The sequence below is a fragment of the Hydra vulgaris genome, chromosome 01, assembly GCF_038396675.1.
Source record: "Hydra vulgaris chromosome 01, alternate assembly HydraT2T_AEP".
In the NCBI taxonomy this organism is placed as follows: Eukaryota; Metazoa; Cnidaria; class Hydrozoa; order Anthoathecata; family Hydridae; genus Hydra; species Hydra vulgaris.
The window spans coordinates 38428694-38448686 of record NC_088920.1 but is presented as its reverse complement, the minus strand read 5'-3'; the positions used below and the strand labels follow the sequence as shown (position 1 = coordinate 38448686).

Below are 19993 nucleotides of genomic sequence, written 5' to 3'. Positions count from 1 at the left end.
TTATTAACATATATAATTTACCTCAGCTAGCATGCAGAGCATATAATATGTCATTCACAATAAAAAATGCTTGCAGTGGATTTTCTAAATGTGGGATCTATCCACTTAATAGACAAATATTCGGGGAAAGTGATTTCATATCATCTAGTGTTAGTGACAGACCTCTTCCTGTCGAGCAACCAGAAAATAAACAACCAGATAATCAACAATCATATGAAAAAAATAAACAAGTTGATTCTTCAGAATCATCAATCAAAATAGTTAATCCAGAAACCACTCATCCATACCCTAAAGCACCCCCAAGAAAAGATTCTAAAAAAAGAAGACAGCAGGGTAAAAGTACTATATTAACTAAAACTCCAGAAAAGACAGTAGATAAAAGGAAAATTTTTGAAACTGGTAAAATTAACACACAAAATCGAAAAAGAAAAATTGACCTCAATAGAGTGAAAGAAACAGAAAACTCTGATGCAGATTTTTTAATTGTGTCATCTGTAAAAAATGAACCCGTAAACCAACAACAACAAAATACTTGCAAAATATGCAAATGCAACTGGAAAAATTTCTTTGGGCCTGCTTGGATTCAGTGTTTTACTTGTCAATGGTGGATATGTGGTAATTGTAATAATAACAGCAAGAAGCGTTATTATGAATGCGAACTATGTGAAGTTGACTGTTAATATCTTCTACACTTTCTTTGATTTATTGGTTTTTATTTCATGTACTTTGCAACAAGCAATAATTGTTGATTTTTGTATTTTGGTTAAACATAAATAAAATGAATTTTTTAAATATCTAATAAGATGCTTTGTTATTGAGTTTTTTGAAAGTAAACTAGATACTTTATATGGTATAAAGTTTATTTATTTCTAATTTATAATTTAGCATAGGGATGCTGTAGGCAACGACTCATTTCTCTATTGGAAATGTTTCATTACTGGGAATTATATCCAAGCATTTAAACAACGCTTTTTGTTTCACTAAAAGCAATTATTTGTGTTTTTAATTTATTTTTAATATACATATATTTTTTAATAAAATTATTTTAGGTTTGTCAATATATGCAGACATTCTGCTATATTTATAGCTTTTTTGGGTTCCCTAATCGTAGAAACTACCCTTACTGCTTGACTGCCTTGAAACTTACTTAGAACCTCTCTTCTTTTATTAATTTTTTAGATTTTTCCCATTCAATAATTTTTTTTGTCCCATTCAATGAGTAGTTCTTAATGAATGGGACAAATGCCATGGTCCAATAAAACTCTCTTTTTACCAATACCCATATGCGGAATCAATTTTTTTTTTTTTTGTTTATCATAGTACGAGAGTTAATAGTTATCAAACTATTTTCAAAGTAATTTTTAAACAAATTTATCAACCTCAAAAAATGCATTTTACGAAAACTGTCCCATTCATTAAGGTTCTCCCCTACATTGCTAGAGGAGCACTAAACTGAATGTGACTGACGGATCCAGGAATTTTTGATGGTAGTGGCGGTGGGAGAGGGGGGGGGGAGGTAAAGATGATAAATTATTTTTGTATTTTGTACCACATTTGCGTTCCCTGAAAAAAAAAAGGTCGTCAATTTGTATAACTCTAACCACCACCCCCCACCCCCACCCCACCTCCCTAGATCCGTCACTGATTTGCATTATCCCTTCGTGTCTCAATAGTTTATTTGGAATTTTGACGTTCAGAAATAATTTAAATCAATTTCTAAAAGTAGTGGAAGTCATCTAATAATTATTCGATAGTTAATTTTGAAATCAAAATCAAATTCTTTCAATAGCTTACTTGCAACTTGATTCAAGGAAATTGTGCAATCCGCGTCAATCTAAAATATGATTGTGTTCATTTATTCTTCTAAAAGCTTTTATTTTAAAACAAAACTGCTACATTTGTAGTAGATTGATCTTTTTTGGTGAACTTTGAAGAATTTGAGATATTCTTCTTGGTGTCATTTGGTTTTCAGATGATGAAATCACCCTTTCTCTATTATAATTTGGTACAGTACTATTCTTTCTCGGCATTTGAATTTTTTTGGATATTAAGTTTGACGCAAAGTGAAAAATACTTCCTGTATTCTTTTAAAATCGGATAACCTGATTTGTATGACTATTATAAGAATATTTATTGATTTTTTGATTTAATGTTATTAAACAATTGAATATATTAAATAAATTTCTAAAATCTTAAATTATAGTCAAAAAAATGATACGCTGTCAAAATACAATGACACATTATTTACCGGGGAACTCTGTAAGCAACAATTACCCAAATTGCAGCGATAACAATAATTACCCAACTTGCTTTTCATGTCAAATGACTAACAAAAGCAAGTTTTCCCAAATGTTTGTTTAAACTAAAATCAAAACTTGTCAAAAAAATAAATTAATTAACTTTTTTAACTCTTTATTTTTTATTTTTCAATATTTGTTACGCAAGTAATATTAGTTTAATTATTAATAATTATTTGGTTATTATTATTCATTTAAATTTTATTATTTTCTTAGTTAATATTATATATTATGCTATTAATAATTGTAAAATTGTTAATATTTGCAATTGTAAATTTCTTTAATAATTAATATTTGTACTACTTCAAAAAAAAAATATTTTCAGTTTTAACTTTATAACCGTTTTATTAGAAAGTAAGAAAATAAAACAAAAAAACAACAACATACTTTCCGAAATGCATGACACTGTTAATATCATATGGTGTATAATAAGTTGTCCAGTTGATTTGATGACGAATAAATTCATGTTCAAAGCCTTTTAAACAATATTAAAAAGTATATTTGAAATATTTTTAGAAAAATAATCATTAAATTTTTGCAATTAAAAAAAAGTATTTAACAAAAAATTTAGAAATGTTATTATTTTAAAATATTATGTTGAATATAATCGCTTGTTTCCAAAAATGAATAAAACATATCTTAGCTTGTAGTTATTTGGTTAATTTTTTTATGCACTTGCTTTGATATTTTTTGTACATTTAGGTTCAAAATTCCTCTAACAGAGTTGCTGCAAATCCAAAAAAATTAAATACTAATAATTACTTAATACCATTTTTTATAATGAATGTAATTTATATACACAAATGCTTTTAATAAAAACTAAAATAATTTTTCGATTTATACAAAATGATTGAGATAAGGTTTTTAAACAAACATAGAGTTCTTCATAAACTTTATAGAGTTGAGTTTGTGTCAAGTTTTCGATCACACCTTTTCAAGATGAAATTGGGAACTTGAAAGTTGTTTATAAAAACGTAAAATGTAATTGAGAAGATGAAAGTTATAATTAAAAAACGTAAGATGTAATGTAAAACATAAAAGTTGTAAATAAAAAATCAAAAGAAAAGAGAACATAATAGTTGTAATTAAAAAAGTTTACTATATAGGTTCTCAGAATAAATTTCTTTGTATTTTTAATTTTTTAATTTAATGTTGGATCCTAATTTGGTCAAAGTGGCCATATGGGTTGGTTTTCGATAAATAGTTATATATTATCAATAAAATACAAAAGTCGTGAACAGGCATTTCCAGTTCTGGCGGTAACTGGAAAAATCAATTGAGAATTTAGATGAATATTAAATTAAACACAAATAGTTTATTTACAAAAAAAATATAAATATTAAAACTGAATTTAAACAATGTCATTAAAAATCATTGCAATGTTTAATTAAACACCAACTTGGAAGTCTTCAATATTTAAAATCTTTGCTTAATGCAAAGTCGTATACTGTACAGAACGTGCACAACCACCTCCCATTATTGTATTTTTTGCCGCAGACACAATTCTTTCAAAATACTGCATTCCTTGTTCCACAATCCCAGCACCGAATGCAGGTAGAATGCGAATCGCATTTTTAACGTTACCTTTGAGTTGACTTAATTACAGTTTATGTATTCTTAAATACATATAACGATTTCTTATTTACATAGTGTGTTTCTCAATTACATATTGCAATTTATTATCTACAACTTTCATTTTCTCAATTACATCTTGAAAAGGTACAGATCTTTAAAAGTTTAGTAAATTCAAGAAAATTTTCTGATATTTTGTCAAAGTAAAAGATGGTACATTCCAGCATTTAGAGAAACCATATAGACCACCAGCAGTGGATTGGATTAAAAATAACAATTAACAAATGGTTCAATCACAGAAAGTGATTGAACCGTCCAATAAAATAGCAGTTTTAAAACAAAATTTATTGACAAAGTTCTAGAACTGAATAAATTTCTTTTTTTTCTTTAAAATCAACTTTATCTGTCCACGGGGATAGGCGTTGCTCAACTGGTAGTGACCACTTTCAGTTAAGCCCCGTTTTTCACATTTTGCTCCAATTTTACTTAGTTTTTTCAACCGCATAGAAAAAATTATTTAATTATTAAGTACAATATATTAGTTGCAATAATTACAAAAGATACAATAATTAGGCTGAATGCGCACTTTTTGAATATTTCAAACAAATAAGTAAAATTTTCCAGGGTATAATTCTCCGTTGCATTTAGCAAATACATAACAATCCTCTAAAAGATTTAATTATAACTTTTTCTAATCATTTTTGAGTTAATAAATTATTTTAAAGTCTTTTATTGCATTATTTTAAAATATAGATATACATTTTCTGATTCCATTTGACTTATAAGGGTGTCACAAAGACTTAAATCAAACTATCCATTTTCCACAAAACATTAGTTTCCAAATGGCAAGGAGCAATATCATTTTTGAACGACATCTTTTTCTAAGGTTTTCCTTCAGCTTTTTATTATTTTTATCATTTTGATTCTATAGGTCTAAAGTCTCCCCAGGAACAAAAGTTCTATAGAATTTCTATAAACTTTTGGAACATATGGTCTTTAGAAATTCTATAGAATTCTATAAAAAATTTTATAGAATGTCAATTAATTTCTATAGAAATTGCTATAAAACTTTATTTTCTATAAAATAAAAGTAGTAAAAAAAAGTTTTATTGGAATTTCTATAGAAATTAACAGAGGTTCTACAGAAATTTTATAGAATTCTATAGAATTTCTATAGACCATATGTTCCAAAAGTTTATAGAAATTCTATAAACCTTTTTTTCCTGGGTCTATCCAATTAATTGATTTTCTACTCACAATAACAGTAGGGAAACTTACATCTATAAGTCTAAATATTGGAACTGTTATTATCAAGCAAAACTAAACTAGAAAAAAAATCATTTCAAAAATAATGGTGATATAAAATCTTTATTTGAACTTGGACTGAAAATATTAAAGAAAAAAAAATTAATAAGTTTTATATCAGAAGTTTTATATCGTTTAGCTCAGTCGGCTTATGATTTGAATTAAGTAAAAGTTGTTTTTATAAATTCTTTCAACAACAGCTAGAATTTTAACTTAATTTGTTCTAGTATTCTTTTCATTTCTTCTACTTCCATGAAGATCTTTTTATTAAGATCGTTGATTATAACCTTTAAAGAAACTTGACCGCCATCAATGTCAACTCTGATAATTATTTGCAGCGAATCTCTCTTTGAAAGCAAGTTTTGTTTACAAGAGCTATCGGTACCGTAACAAAACTATTCTTTTTAAATTTTTTCTTTCATATGTTGTATTTTATTATTATATTATTTTTCTACTTCACAAGTTCGCTCAATTATACACTTTTGTGTGATACCTTGTCGACTGAGATCTTTCCTTAATTCTGTCATAATGCTTTTTACAGTTCTTTAGAAGATCATTATTATTTTTAACATTGAACGTAGTGTCTTAGTCGGCATTTGGTTCAAATAAACGTCTTTTTAACGTTTTTTCAAAATTCTGAACGTCTTTTTAGAATTCAAAAGATGTTTTTTTAGAAAAAATGCCCGCTGGGGTTGAAAGATATTTATTGCAGAGGAATATTTTTACTGTGAAGCTCTTCAATCACATATGACTTTTTTCTCAAATATTATAAAGAAGCAGGAATTTTTTTTTCAAGGTCTTCATAATAAACTTATCAATACAAAAATGAGATATATGTTTTACAAAAATTCTTTTTTTTAAGATTTTAGTTTTAAATCTTGGTTAAATTTCTTTTAGAAATTTAAAATTTTATTTTTATTATTTATTTATTTAATAATAACTGTGTACATGTACAATGACAATGTACGGAGCCAAGGTAATCTAGGCTTTAACAGCCAATTTATGTTAAAAATAAGTCCAACTTTGATTTAAATTGTTTAAGTGTTTTAGAATCTACAATGTTTTGATCTAAATTATTCCAGCTGTTAATAACACGGTTTGTTAAGAAATAGTACCTCTTTGGATTTTTAATTAATTGTCTATGAAACCTCAAATTGTGACCTCTCGTATTTGAAGTTATTAAATCTGGTGGGTATTCCAATGTTAAGTTATCTATTTTTTTACTATTTTGAAAAGTTGGATTAAGTCATTAAGTTCGCGTCTTTTTTCAAGAGTCGTTAATTTAAAGTAGGTTAGTCTACTTTCATAGTTTTTCCCTTAAAGACATTTTATTCGTGTTGTTTTACGTTGTATCGATTCAATTTTTTTTTTATCTTGTTCTAAGTAAGGACACCACACTGAATTTGCGTAGTCTAGATGCGGTCTTACAAGAGAGGTGTACAATAATTTAGATGCGTTTATGTCTAAGTTTTTAAATGAATGTTTTATTATTCCTAACATTTTATTAGCTTTACCATACGCATAACTAACTTGACTAGACCATTTTAAGTCGTTTGAAATCATAATTCCTAAATCTTTTTCAATTTTTGTTTCTGGTAGTTCAACTCTATTTAGCACTGAATCATACATTGTGTATATATGCCTAGTATTTTTGCTACCTATATGCATGCGTTTACATTTGCTGACATTAAATTTTAATAGCCATAATTGTAACCATGTTATTAATTTGTTTAGATCTGTTTGAGTCTTTTCTATGTCAGAAGATGATCTAATTATGTTAATTAGTTTAATATCATCAGCATACATTTTACAGTTCGTTGATAACTCATTCGGTAAGTCGTTTATATAAACAATAAACATTAACGGACCCAAGACAGACCCTTGCGGTACTCCACTTGTAACTGGAGAACAATTTGAAAATCCGCCGTTGCAGACGACACGTTGTTACTTACGAAAGCTTTTTTCATATCTAGGAAAATGATATCTACTGGTAAATTATCTTCCATTGCTTGAGTTATTAGATCCATAAATTCTATAAGGTTTGTACAACAGTTTTTTTTTTTTAGAAAATCCATGTTGTTCCTTAGTCAAGAGATTGTTATTTTCTAAGTGCGACATAAATGTAGCTTTTAAGATACGTTCCATTACTTTACTTATAACTGAAGTAAGTGATACTGGTCGATAACTTGATGGTTTCGATTTATCTCCACTTTTAAATAACGGTGTTATATTAGCATTTAACCACATCGATGGAATTATTTCAGTGTCATAAGATTTATTAAAAATAAGTGATAAAGGAAGTGAGAACGCATCTGCGCAACACTTTAAAGGAAATGGGTGAACTCCATCTACTCCTGTACATTTATTTGGATTTAGTGACTTCAGGATTATATAAACTGTGTCCGGTGAAAATGTAGGATCATCACAAATAATGTTTGTCCTATTTTTAAAGAATGGCATACTGTCACTAGTTTCATTGGTGAAAACAGAGCTAAAATAGTTATTTAACGAATGCGCTATTGATAAATAATTTGTTTCAAGTTTGCCGTTTACATTTAATGCGTTAATTCCTTCTTTAACTTTTGATTTTTTGATTTTGATTTACTTCTGTTTTAATATTAATTGCATAAGCACTATTCAGAATTAAGTAACTTTGATATCATTTAAAGTTTCTATAAAATTATAAAAACCAACTCTTTTGAAATAAAGAACTGTGCAATATGATTGGCAGAGACCAGGATGGTAGATGTTTATAGAGCTGAAACACACTGGTTCTACAAACTGTTACACCAAATCGCTTAGGGCTGGTTTAGAGTCCAAATGCTGACACTTTATTTTTCTTTAGACAACAAAAACAGATCATTTATTTGCTTTCTGAGTAATTCTGTTGCCTTTACTGATTTATTTTGAAGTACGTTTGGATTTGTGGATTTTCTATTTTTTAGATAACCTATATACTCTTGAAACTATTCGTTTTTTACTCTTGTATCACCGTATCACTATACTCTTGTAACATCTTTTACTTAAGTTAGTTAAGTTAAGGTTTTTATGTGTTTTTATTCGAGATTTCTTGCGTGCGTAAATAATGTCTAAACCGAATTATTTTCGAGGCAATCATTACAAATTTCCTTAGTGAATTATAGAAATCATTAATAATGCCCAAATGAAATTATACCAATCGATAATAATATATATATATATATTATATATATATATATATATATATATATATATATATATATATATATATATATATATATATATATATATATATATAGGGAGTTATTAGTCAATCATTACAAAAGATAACTAATAAGAAGACACCTAAAAATGAGTGAATTTCCCAATAATTTTAATAAACTTTGATTAAATAATATTTAATTTTAATAAACTTTAAATTTACTAAACTTTTTAATAAACTTTAAGTTTAATTAACTTTTTGATAAACTTTAAATTTAATAATATTCTTTTTTTAATAAATTTAAAAATGAAAATATATTTAATTTTTCCCCTCGTGTCACTTAAACGTTTTGGAAGATGTGCACACACTTTATTTTCAGATGCATTTTGTCTACTTTCATCTTCATTTTCTACTTTATTATTCAAAACAGTCTACCTATAAGTGGATTCTACAAAAGAGGTGTATAGACAATAAACACATAAAAAAAGTTTTGTGCATCTATACATGACTCGGCAGCTGCAGTACCAGATAAATTAAGCAAGTGAGCAATACAAGGATTATACGGAGCTGTTTTCTTTGTTTCCAGAATACTTGTATTGATCTCCAAAATATTTACCTAACATGTTACTGCTCTTCTCATAGGTTGGTTTTCTGCAATCTTCAATATTAATTTGAATATCATGGAAAGTGATTAAAATGAGTTCAAACATATGAAGACCAGTGTAAGATAAAACTAGAAAAGCATCTCCTTAGATAATAAAACATATAAAAACTATTTTTGAGAATTTCACCAAATGCAATATTCTTGACCCAACTTTATTAATGAAGCACATTTGATTTACTCCGGCCTAAGATATTATAATTTTTATCAAATTTTGTCCAAAAGAGAACAAGAAAAAAGAAGATTTTTTATAAAGAAGCCAGAACAAAACTCATTTTGACAAAAATGAAGAAAACAGTTTGAGTTGAACTCAACACCGCTCTCTATGCTCTTATTCATCATTTAAATTTCAAGCTGTAGAAAAAACGACAAACATTTTCTTGTTTTTATGATTCTCAAAACTTAATAGAAGGCCAAACGAAGAATTATTATTAAAAACATATTTACTTTCAAAATAAACTGTTCATATGTTCTTTAGGTGGTTTAGATGGAATAAAAATATCAATCAAAAGCTGAAAAAAATCTGTTTTTTAGCGTTTTGATTGGTCATCAAATAGCTTATATATATATATTTATATATATATATATTTATATATATATATATATATATATATATATACATATATATATATATATATATATATATATATATATATATATATATATATATAATATATATATATATATATATATATATATATATATATATATATATACATATATATATATACATATATATATATATATATATATATATACATATATATATATATATATATATATATACATATATATATATATATATATATATATATATATATATATATATATATATATATATATATGTATATATATATATATGTACACATACATATATATGCAATTTTATTGGTGACGTTTCATTAGCATCAAGTCAATAGTTGAAGAATAGTTTTATTTATTAGAATAAATTACCTTTTTGTACATTAGACATGTTTACGGTAATATAGATATCGCGATCAACTCTTTGATGTTCATGCTCAAAGCCCAAAACATGCAACAATTCATGTATCATAACCAATTTTTGAGTGCAACTATTTCCAAATATCATTCTAGCTGATTTTGCTTGAACATAACCAATAGGAGTAAAACAGCTATTAATCAAACAGTTAAGTTCAGCTTTTATAATACAAAATAACACACTTAAAAATATATTTATTAAAAACTTATAACAACCATAATTATGAGTATTTTGTTTTTTCTTTACCGTTACGAATGGTAAAAATCAAGGAAGTGCTAGTGCAACAACTGACTCCCTGTTTTTTTTTTACTTTTTCATCTCAAGTTCTTTAATTTGACAATATATTTAGCAACTAAATTTAACTAAAGTTGAAATAAGCCAGAGTTGAAATTATTGCAAAGTTGTAATTATAAACACCCAATTCTCATACCCCTCCAAAAAAAGTCGAAATGTTTACAGTGTGGTACCATGAGGATGTCCATCCCCATGGTACCATACTGCCCATCACCATGGTACCATACTGGACAAGCGTATTCAAATAAAACTTAAGAGATTTTGTTAGAACCGTTTTATTTAGTTTAACCAACATTATTTTATTTTGAAAGATTAAAAAATATGCAACGATTGTTTTAGTGTTAATAAAATATATGCTGTAGTTTCAACTTCTATTCCTTAATTGAATAGTTTGAGTCACGTAATTGAACTTTCTGCATCATCAAACATGAGTTTAACCAAATATCTTAGCTGATCTACTTTTGATTATAAACTTTTGTATATAATCAAGTTGAGCTTTTTATGATCTCATCAGACAAAACTTTGGTCTTGTGAGATTTAACATTTTTAGATTTTTATACTGACAAAACTTATTTTTAAGATCTTTAAAATGATATTTAAACATGACAATTTAATTTTTTGAAAATTATAATTACCACAACCAATGATTTGTTGTAGGGGGTCTTCACCTACAACAAAGTACGTACGGATGTATAGAAGAGAGGGTTGCCCAAAAACGTACTTGTGCAACAAGTTAGGAGGGTGTTTAAAATAGTGAGTACGTACTCAATTTGACTATCTCTCATTCTCTAATTGTTCTAAAACTTGATTTATTTTTAAAAAAAATCAATATCGTGATATGTAACAGAAATATGTAGAATTAACTAAAAGTTTTTTTGTTATTAATTTTTTGAAAAATTTATGTGTTGGAGAAGAGGGGGTTGGTTTTGTAGTAAATAATTGCGTACGTAAATGCACACAGATGCTTACAAGGAGGAGAGGAACTTAAATCAGTGGTTTTACTGCATGCGTACTTTATTGCATATTTTAAAGGACTAACTTGGTTATTCTTTTATATGCATATTTTAGTAATTCCTTTTTGCTTTAATAATTACAAAATAAAAAAATTTAAAAATTTATCAACACCCGGTGTTATTGTTTAAAGAATAATAAATCAAAGAATTTGTTTCAACGGTTTAAGTATTTTTTTTTTATCATATTTTTTTATAAATGGTTTTTTCTATTGAAACATTTTATGTGTGTTAAACTGTTTCTGTTATTTGGAATAACAGACGAAGTTGTTCGCTCATTTAAGAAACTTTTTCATAACTTTAAAAGTTTAATCAAATCTTATTTCAATAGATTCCATAACTTTTCATGAGTATCAAGTTTGATTTCAACAGACTTTATTATTTTTGTGTAGAATTTTCTTTTGGATTTGCGATTTGCATTTTGCAATAGAAATTATAAGAATATTTTTAGTAACAGCATGCATTGTAAAAATTTTAAAAAAGTTAAATGAACTTTTTGGAACTTTAACTAAATAACATTAAGTTGACAATTGACATTTCCTTAAGTTATCAACGCGTCAACTAAGAAAAAAATTTAAATTAAAAATTAAATGTTATATTGTTCTGAACAATATAATAGTTGATACAAAAAAGTTTTCAACTTTGGATTATCCAATTAATACTTTAGTTAACATTAATAATTTTATGTTACTAACTGTAAAAATGACTTTATGCTTATCAATCAACAATTTTTCTTAATCATATTTTTAAATTAAAATAAACTCTAACTAAATCGTGACATTTTTTTCAAAAATGATACTTTTATAGATTATGAATGGCCGACTTAAGTGGCACTGTCTTCTCCAGAAACACGTGAGCTACCATGACTTGAACTATCAAGACGTGAACTATCATGACTTGAACTATCATGACTTGAACTATCAAGACGTGAACTATCAAGCCTTTTAATGAGTTGCATTTTTTCTTAAGCTTATTGCAGAAACCTTTTTAAAATTCGGAAGTTTTCTTTAGTTTTCCGAAAATTTAAAAATGCGCACTTAATGAGTTTTTAAAATAAACAATTCAACTGATGGTCGACCAGCTTTTTTTTGATGTAATATATTTTCAATTTTTTATTGAACAAACTTTTAGTCAAGCTTTGTAGATATAAATACGCATGCGCATCATAAGAACTTGTTACTGTTAACAACTCAAGAAAGTTTTTTAAAAGTACCTACTCAATAAATACTCATCTTGCGGTGTGTCTTGCTTCGATCTCAAGTTGTCATTACAATGTTTACAACTTTTTTAATCTTGTTAAAAAGATTTTCAATATCTTAAAATGGAAATCACCCTGTTTTTACACGAAGTATTCGTAAAAATTTATCTAATACTTGTTAAAAATTCACTTGATGTAGTTTTGATAATTTTAAATAAAAAAAAAATTTAAATCAAAACAATCTGTTCCTGATTTTCTTTTTTTTCCCCCTGAATTCGACGTCACAATTATGTTATTTTTTTTATTTTTTTTTTTGCAGCGCTTTTTAGAATTAAGTCCCCACATATCATTTACAATTAAAAAATCGTCAACTGGTAAAGTTTTTCTTATTTTCTTTTTTGATTAGATAAATTACATTAACTATTTTTGATCAAAAAGTACTTACGGATAAACGTTCACTCTTTCTATAGTCAAAAAGACATTTTCATTTGTTCTTGGAACAAATTTGATACAAGTCTTATTTTGAATGTGAGCCATTGCTTCCTTTACATTCATTTTTTCAATTTCAACTAAAATTGAAAATGTATATATAATTTTTTAGTTCTCCTAACTTTATACATATATTTTTTATCTTCACCTTTAACTATCTGTACACATTTAAATAATAAGGTAGTTCTGATTAATACAAAAAATTAAAATAATAACACTTTATATGACTTAACTGCCGACAGAACATAAATATACAATATAGAAAAAGATTTAAAAGGAATAGAAATAATAGAAAGTCAAAACTTCCAAAAAGAATTAATGAAGGAAAAAAGAAATAAAAAAACAATCAGAAAATAAACAAGGAACTCCACCGTACACCTCAAGTTGAAACATAATCATAACGGCTCTCTGCCATCTCATAATAAGTAGTGCAGTGTTTCAAGATGGGGGATGTAACTTGTGAGATAGATGGATGCAACTTGTGAGATGGATGTAACTTGTCGACTCCGTGGTAGACTTCAAAAATTATATCACAAAATAATCTGAAAATTTACGGTGCAAATGAATTGCTTGGAGAAAGTTGGAATGATTGAGAAAACATACTGAAAGAAATTTTCTCAAAAAAAAAAAATCTTTGCAACAAAATAATAATTGAATGTTCGCATAAATTAGATTCAAAAAAATAGGGAACCAACAAACAATTATCAGCAATAAATTGTAATAATAAATAACAAACTCTCTTTAATTGTAACAATACAAAACGAACATCCAGCAACAAAATTTTTTGTAGAGAACTCAAAAAATAATTCTTTATAAATTCAAAAAATTTTTGTTACAAATATATATACAGACAAAAACGATTTTTTTAATAGAATATTATAGTTTTTTATTTTAAGGCCAAAAAACTGTAAAACTTTTAAAGTCTAAACTGTAAATCTAATAAAAATCAGCTCTAGCTTCGATTTGAATTAATTAGATTACTTTTAAATTTAAAGTAGTTTTCCCATGCGATTCTATTTTATTTCCAGGTTTAAATTATTTTTTAATATATGTTGATAATTTATTTTTATAATCAATTGCAATTCTAAAAAAACTTAAACGATGTTGTACACTCTACTTGAAAGTATTTAACAACTTTACCCTAATTGTTTTCTTTTTAAAAAGTGTTTCACAGTTTAGGTACCCATCATTACTTTTTCTTAATAATTTTTAAAAATTTTTAAAAGATTTTCGAAATCAAGCATACATCAAAATTGCTGGTAAATATTGATTTCATTTAAACTCATCATATTCATGTCAAATTTAGGCTCTAAAGAGGTTAAAAACAAACAATACAGTAGTTAGAGATAACAAATTTCTTAATTTCTTAATTTAGCTCAAAACTTTTATACTCATAGATAAAAACATAAAACTAAAAAAATACTAAAAAAAATACTATAAAAATACAAATACTTAGCATAAAACCAAATCTAAAATCAAGTTATTAAAATTTTAATCTGGAGAAGTGACTTTTAGTTAAGTTCAAATTGCAAAACGGCTAAACAATTAGTTTTACTCAGTTTTAAACAAAAGTTCCATAAATAGTCATTGTCCACTGCCAATTTATAATTTGATCATTGAATTAAAAATTGAATTATGAAACATATATTGAGATTAAAAATTATTTTTTTGTCACGCAAGATGTCGCCTTACTGTTTAATTACAAACTCTTACTACCATTATGTCTATCGTTAGCCTATATTAGTACAATTTTGGAAACTCTTTTTTCATCTAATATTAAATAACATAATATTAAGGTTAAACATGTTTATTCAATTATTCTTTTTGATGTTAGTAATCAATGAGCAGCTGCAAAATATTGAATTAAAACTTAAGGCCAAAGGTGGTAACAGTATTCACCCTCATTCACTACATTAGCATCACTCCGGTATTTAAACTTTTTTTCCAACTAGTTTTTAAGGTGCCCTAAAAAGACCTATTGGTCTTATCACAATGCAACGTGGAGAAGCATTTAACCAAGAAGTTCAATTTTTACATAAGGGTCAGAGCCGGCAACGAACCACGAACTTTTTGAATCTGAGCCAGAACTTTATTCATTGTGCTACGGCTACTACACCTACATGTTAAATCCTTTTAAAATGGTTTAAACTTTCCCTATCTCTTTGAAATCAACTGACGTCACTCCGCTTTTGAAAAAAAGGAGACAAACAAGTTACCGTAAATGTCAGACTCACTCACATCTGTACCTTACAAGGTTACAAAATTATCAAAAATTGAAGCAATAATTATGCTGCAAAAAGGAATAAAATTATAAACTGGTTAGTAAAACGAATAATGAAGATAAGTTCTCCTAAATGCAAATTAATGGTAATCAGAAAATCATTGGCGACACATAAAGTATCCACTCTTTATAATACAATGTTCAAGGAAAATGGTTTCCTTTATTTACTCGCTAGAACTGCTTCTAAACATGACAATAATGTTCAAATTACAAATAATCTGAATTAGAAAGATCACTCAAAACTTGTTACAACCCAAGCAAGTTTTGTACTTGGCGCTATTATGTGGTCATTCATAAATTATCATAATTATAATATAATATAATATAAAAATTGCTGTACAAACTATTTAAGTTTGGTGAGTCAAAACTACGTTGAGTTTTGACTGTAGCAGCCGTTAAATGTAAAATTTTGTAAATAAAATTAGTTTCGTAAAAAAAGTTTGTAAATAGAGTTTGATATCAAAAGCTCAAATTTTGTCTATTCTATTTTTGAACGTGTCTTTGTTTGTAAAATCGATTGCATCCTGTGACAGTAAATTCCAATCGTCAACCACTCTGTTTGTTAAATAATAATACCTGCATAATTTCTTAGTATATTGTCGATGAAATCTTTTATTATGACGATATCTGGGCACGCTGTTATAAAAACTCAAAGGCTCTTCAAATCTAATATATTCGGTTGAATTTAATATTTTAAACATCTCTATTAAGCCGCCTTTTCTTCTCCTTTCTTGTAAGGTTGGTAAACCTAATATTTTTCTCCTTTCTTCATAACAGATACCTTTCAGTGATTCAATCCTTCTCGATCTACGCTGTACATTTTCGAGTCTCTTAATATCTTTAGTACAAAATGGGCTCCATACAGATGCTGCATATTCAAACTGTGGCCTAATAGTTGACTTGTATAATAACTTTAACATGGAAACATCAAGATATTTAAATCCGTGTGTTCGATTTGCCTTATTTACTACACTGATAACACGATTTTTCCATTTGAGGTCATTTGATATTATCACACTTAAATCTCTTTCAACTTCTGTTTTTTGCAAAATGTGATCTCCTAATTTGTAACTAAATTGAAGATTCGAATTACCAATGTGCATTGTTTTACACTTTTCTCTGTTGAATTTAACAGACCACTTATTCGACCAGTCTATTAACTTATTTAAGTCTTTTTGAAGAGCATTGTTGTTACTTCATTATTAATTACTGACATTATTTTTGTATCATCTGCAAATAGTTCTAGTTTATTTAGTATGTTTACTTTTAAGTTATTTATAAATATGATAAACAGGAGTGGACCGAGGACAGAACCTTGGGGAACTCCATTTGTGACTTCCTGCCAATCTGAAACAAACTCACCCAGAACTATTCGTTGTTTCCTATTACTGAGAAATGATTTACACCATTGTAGGATATTGGACTGAATCAAACGCTTTTGCAAAGTCCAAAAATATTATATCAACATTATTACCAATTTCAATTTTTCATGTTATAAAATCTAAAGTCTCTAATAAATTGGAGCAACAATTTTTACCATTAATAAATCCATGCTGTTCACTTGCTATTAACTTATTTAAAGTCAAATGGTTCATCATAACATTGTGAATAATTTTCTCCATAGCCTTGCATACTATTGATGTTATTGATATTGGTCGATAATTTAAAGAATATAAGTTATCTCCTTTCTTGAATTGTAGAGTTATGTGTGCAGTTAACCATTCATTTGGTATAACACCTCTATAAAATGAAATTTTAAAGGTCAGTGATAAAGGATGAGAAAGTGATTTTGAACATTCTTTAAGAAAACGAGGATGAACTTTGTCAACACCGATAGTTTTATTAACATTAAGGTTTACTAACTGATATTCAACATCAGTGTCATTAAAACTTGGATCGCTACAATAAAAATTAGACTTTTAAGGAAAAAATACATGGTCTAATACCTCATTTAAAATAATCATCTTTTAAAAATACTGAAACAAAATACACATTTAAACAATTTGCAATATTTACTTCATTTGTTTGAACCATCAAAGGTTTTGAGTGCTTTAATTGAATCTTTTATAACTATTTTACTATTTAAATATGCATAAACACTTTTAAATATGCATAAACAGTTTTAAATATGCATAAACAGTTTTACATATGCATAAACAGTTTTAGGGTTGTTCTTGGAGTTATATCTTTATTAGTTCTTATATCTTTATTGACTCTTTTTTTTACATTTTTGTTCAATGTTTTATAGTTATTTACCATGTCAGTTTGTTTAAATCTCGAATGTCTGCATTTGTACCATAACCTTTTTTTTAACTTAACTAATTTTCGAAGTTCTTTAGTCATCCATGGAGCATATTTTTTACTTGTATTGTAACTAATAATTGGAATAAATTTACCTCATCCAGTATGATATATGTTTAGTCATTTTTTATAAGCTTGACTAGCATTTAAATCTTTAAACTCATTTTCCCAATCAAAACTTGTAAAGTATTTTGAAAGTTCTTTATAATTTCCTTTAATATATAATAATTTTGTTTTGATTTTTGGTTTTTGATCAATATTGTTGTTTTTATAAAAACACTTGAAATTAATTATATGGTGTCCATGTTCAATTCCACCGAGGGGAGGTAAGTGATTCAAAGAAAAAACCCAATTTCTTTTTTCTGTGAGGACCAAGTCTAATAAATTTGTGTCAAACCCAAAGCTAACTTGAAATGTTGGCAACGAGACATTTTGATATATAAAGAAATCGCTTAAAAATTCTATAAATTCTGAGGCAATCAAATCTGAATCATTTTCAAGTTTACATGAACTATCATTGAACTATTTTATATTTGAAAAATTGAAATCTCAACAGATTAGAATTCCCGTTTATTTACCATTTTTCCGAGCTTTATAAGCATGTCGAATAGATTTAGTTATTTTCTGGCAACTTGATATATCACCAGCACTTGTTCTATATATACATCCACATAAGATATTTTCCAGACCAATCTCAATTGAACATACAACATTATCATAGCATTAATCATAAAAACAGTTTTAATACTTTTTTTATTATTAATTTTATTGTTTGTTTTAAAATATGCGTTTTTAGTTTGTTTTAAAATATGCGTCCTCAGTCTGGAGTCCATACTGCAAAGTAACACTAAACTTATTGAAAAGGTCAAAAAACTATACTTCAAAATTAATCTCTGCCTCAAACTATACTTCAAAATTAACGCATTCTGTAATTTGTTGTACCCTATTAGGTACCAATCTATTAATCGCAGTTTGTAATCTTATTAATTGTAATCTGTATAATGGTTTTTTTATTAATTTAAAAACCATTAATGTAAATTTTACAAACGTAATGTATTATATATTATAAACGTATTATATATTAAAACGTAATGCATTATATATATATATATATATATATATATATATATATATATATATATATATATATATATATATATATATATATATATATATATATATATATATATATATATATATATATTAATGTAAATTTTAAAATATGTTAATTTTACTGTCTTAAGTAAATAAATATACGTATATCTGGGCGGAAGTTTTGTTATTTCGCATGTTGTAATTTTTTATTTACATAATTTTTGTTTTTTAATTGAAATGAAAAGTTTAGATAAATAAAACGTTCCTTTTTATGATGTTTGTAAATTAAACATTTCATTGCAATATTTATTATTTTCGAATTTAATTTGTTATTTTCTTAATTTATCAGCAATTTTATAAGGTTGAAAGTGATTCTCACTCGAAGTGACTAAAACCCTTTAGGTTTATATACTATTTGTATAAACTATGAAACTTTAATATAAATGTTTAACAATATTTTTGCATAGACCAAAAAAATTTTTGGATACACCAAAATTTTTTAAAAAATGATACATAATCCGTGTCACCGAGTTAGATCCACAAAAAAATCCCGAATTAACAAATTAAACTGCACGTTATTATTTTTTATTCCAATTATGAAACTTTTTTGAACAACCTTGTAGATTATATTGTGAAACTGTACAAAAAAAACTCCAAAGTAAAAAAAGTAAACTTCTTAGAAATTAAAATCAATTTTATACTATTTTATTTATTTCAAAACTTACGAAGAGTATTGTTTGTATCAAACTTATACGGTACAATCCCATCCGGCCATTCTCTCGCACCAAACCAGTCACTTGATTCATTTCGAAGGATTGAGTCTTTTAAGAGGCTTACTTGAGTTGTAATTTGAATTTTTTTACTTTCATAATGTTCAACTGTTTTAAAAATATATATATATATATTTTGTTATCACCATTATTACATATAAGAATTGCGATTACTTAACTACATACCGTGAAACAAGCATGCCAAAAAAGTCAAACAAAACAATCTTTTTCTTCTTGTATCAATCATATTACAAATAATTTTTTATCAGATATTCAAATACTTATTCGACTGTGATCATTTTAAAATGTTGTTAACAAAAACATATTTGTTATTATTTTACTATTTTATTATAAAATATTATAACTATAGAGTACTTATTTTCTTTTAATGCTTTAATCCTAAATCTATTAATTTCAATTGATTAAAAAAAAAAAGCTAAAATAAATTTGTTTCTAACTTAAACAGATCCAATAAGCAAGAACATGTTAAAACAGATCCAATAAGCAAGAACATGTTGCGATTATTACGGTAAATAAAA

General features: G+C 26.4%; 1 protein-coding gene across 3 annotated transcripts in view; it reads right to left on the bottom strand.

Annotated features, from left to right (window-relative positions):
* The window catches only part of LOC124810221 (low choriolytic enzyme), a 31635-nt gene extending 11845 nt beyond the window's left edge, over positions 1–19790 (bottom strand). For all 3 annotated transcript variants that reach the window (XR_010635835.1, XM_065788109.1, XM_065788110.1), the window contains exons 1-5: positions 19641–19790; positions 19410–19562; positions 12964–13087; positions 9971–10149; positions 2685–2772 (exon numbers count right to left, since the gene is read on the bottom strand). Coding sequence is in view for 2 of the 3 variants with exons in the window: in XM_065788109.1 (XP_065644181.1) it covers positions 2685–2772; positions 9971–10149; positions 12964–13087; positions 19410–19562; positions 19641–19701 (605 nt within the window). In the remaining variant the exon portion in view is untranslated. The remainder of the gene's footprint in view (positions 1–2684; positions 2773–9970; positions 10150–12963; positions 13088–19409; positions 19563–19640) is intronic.
* Between the last annotated feature and the right edge of the window lie 203 nt (positions 19791–19993).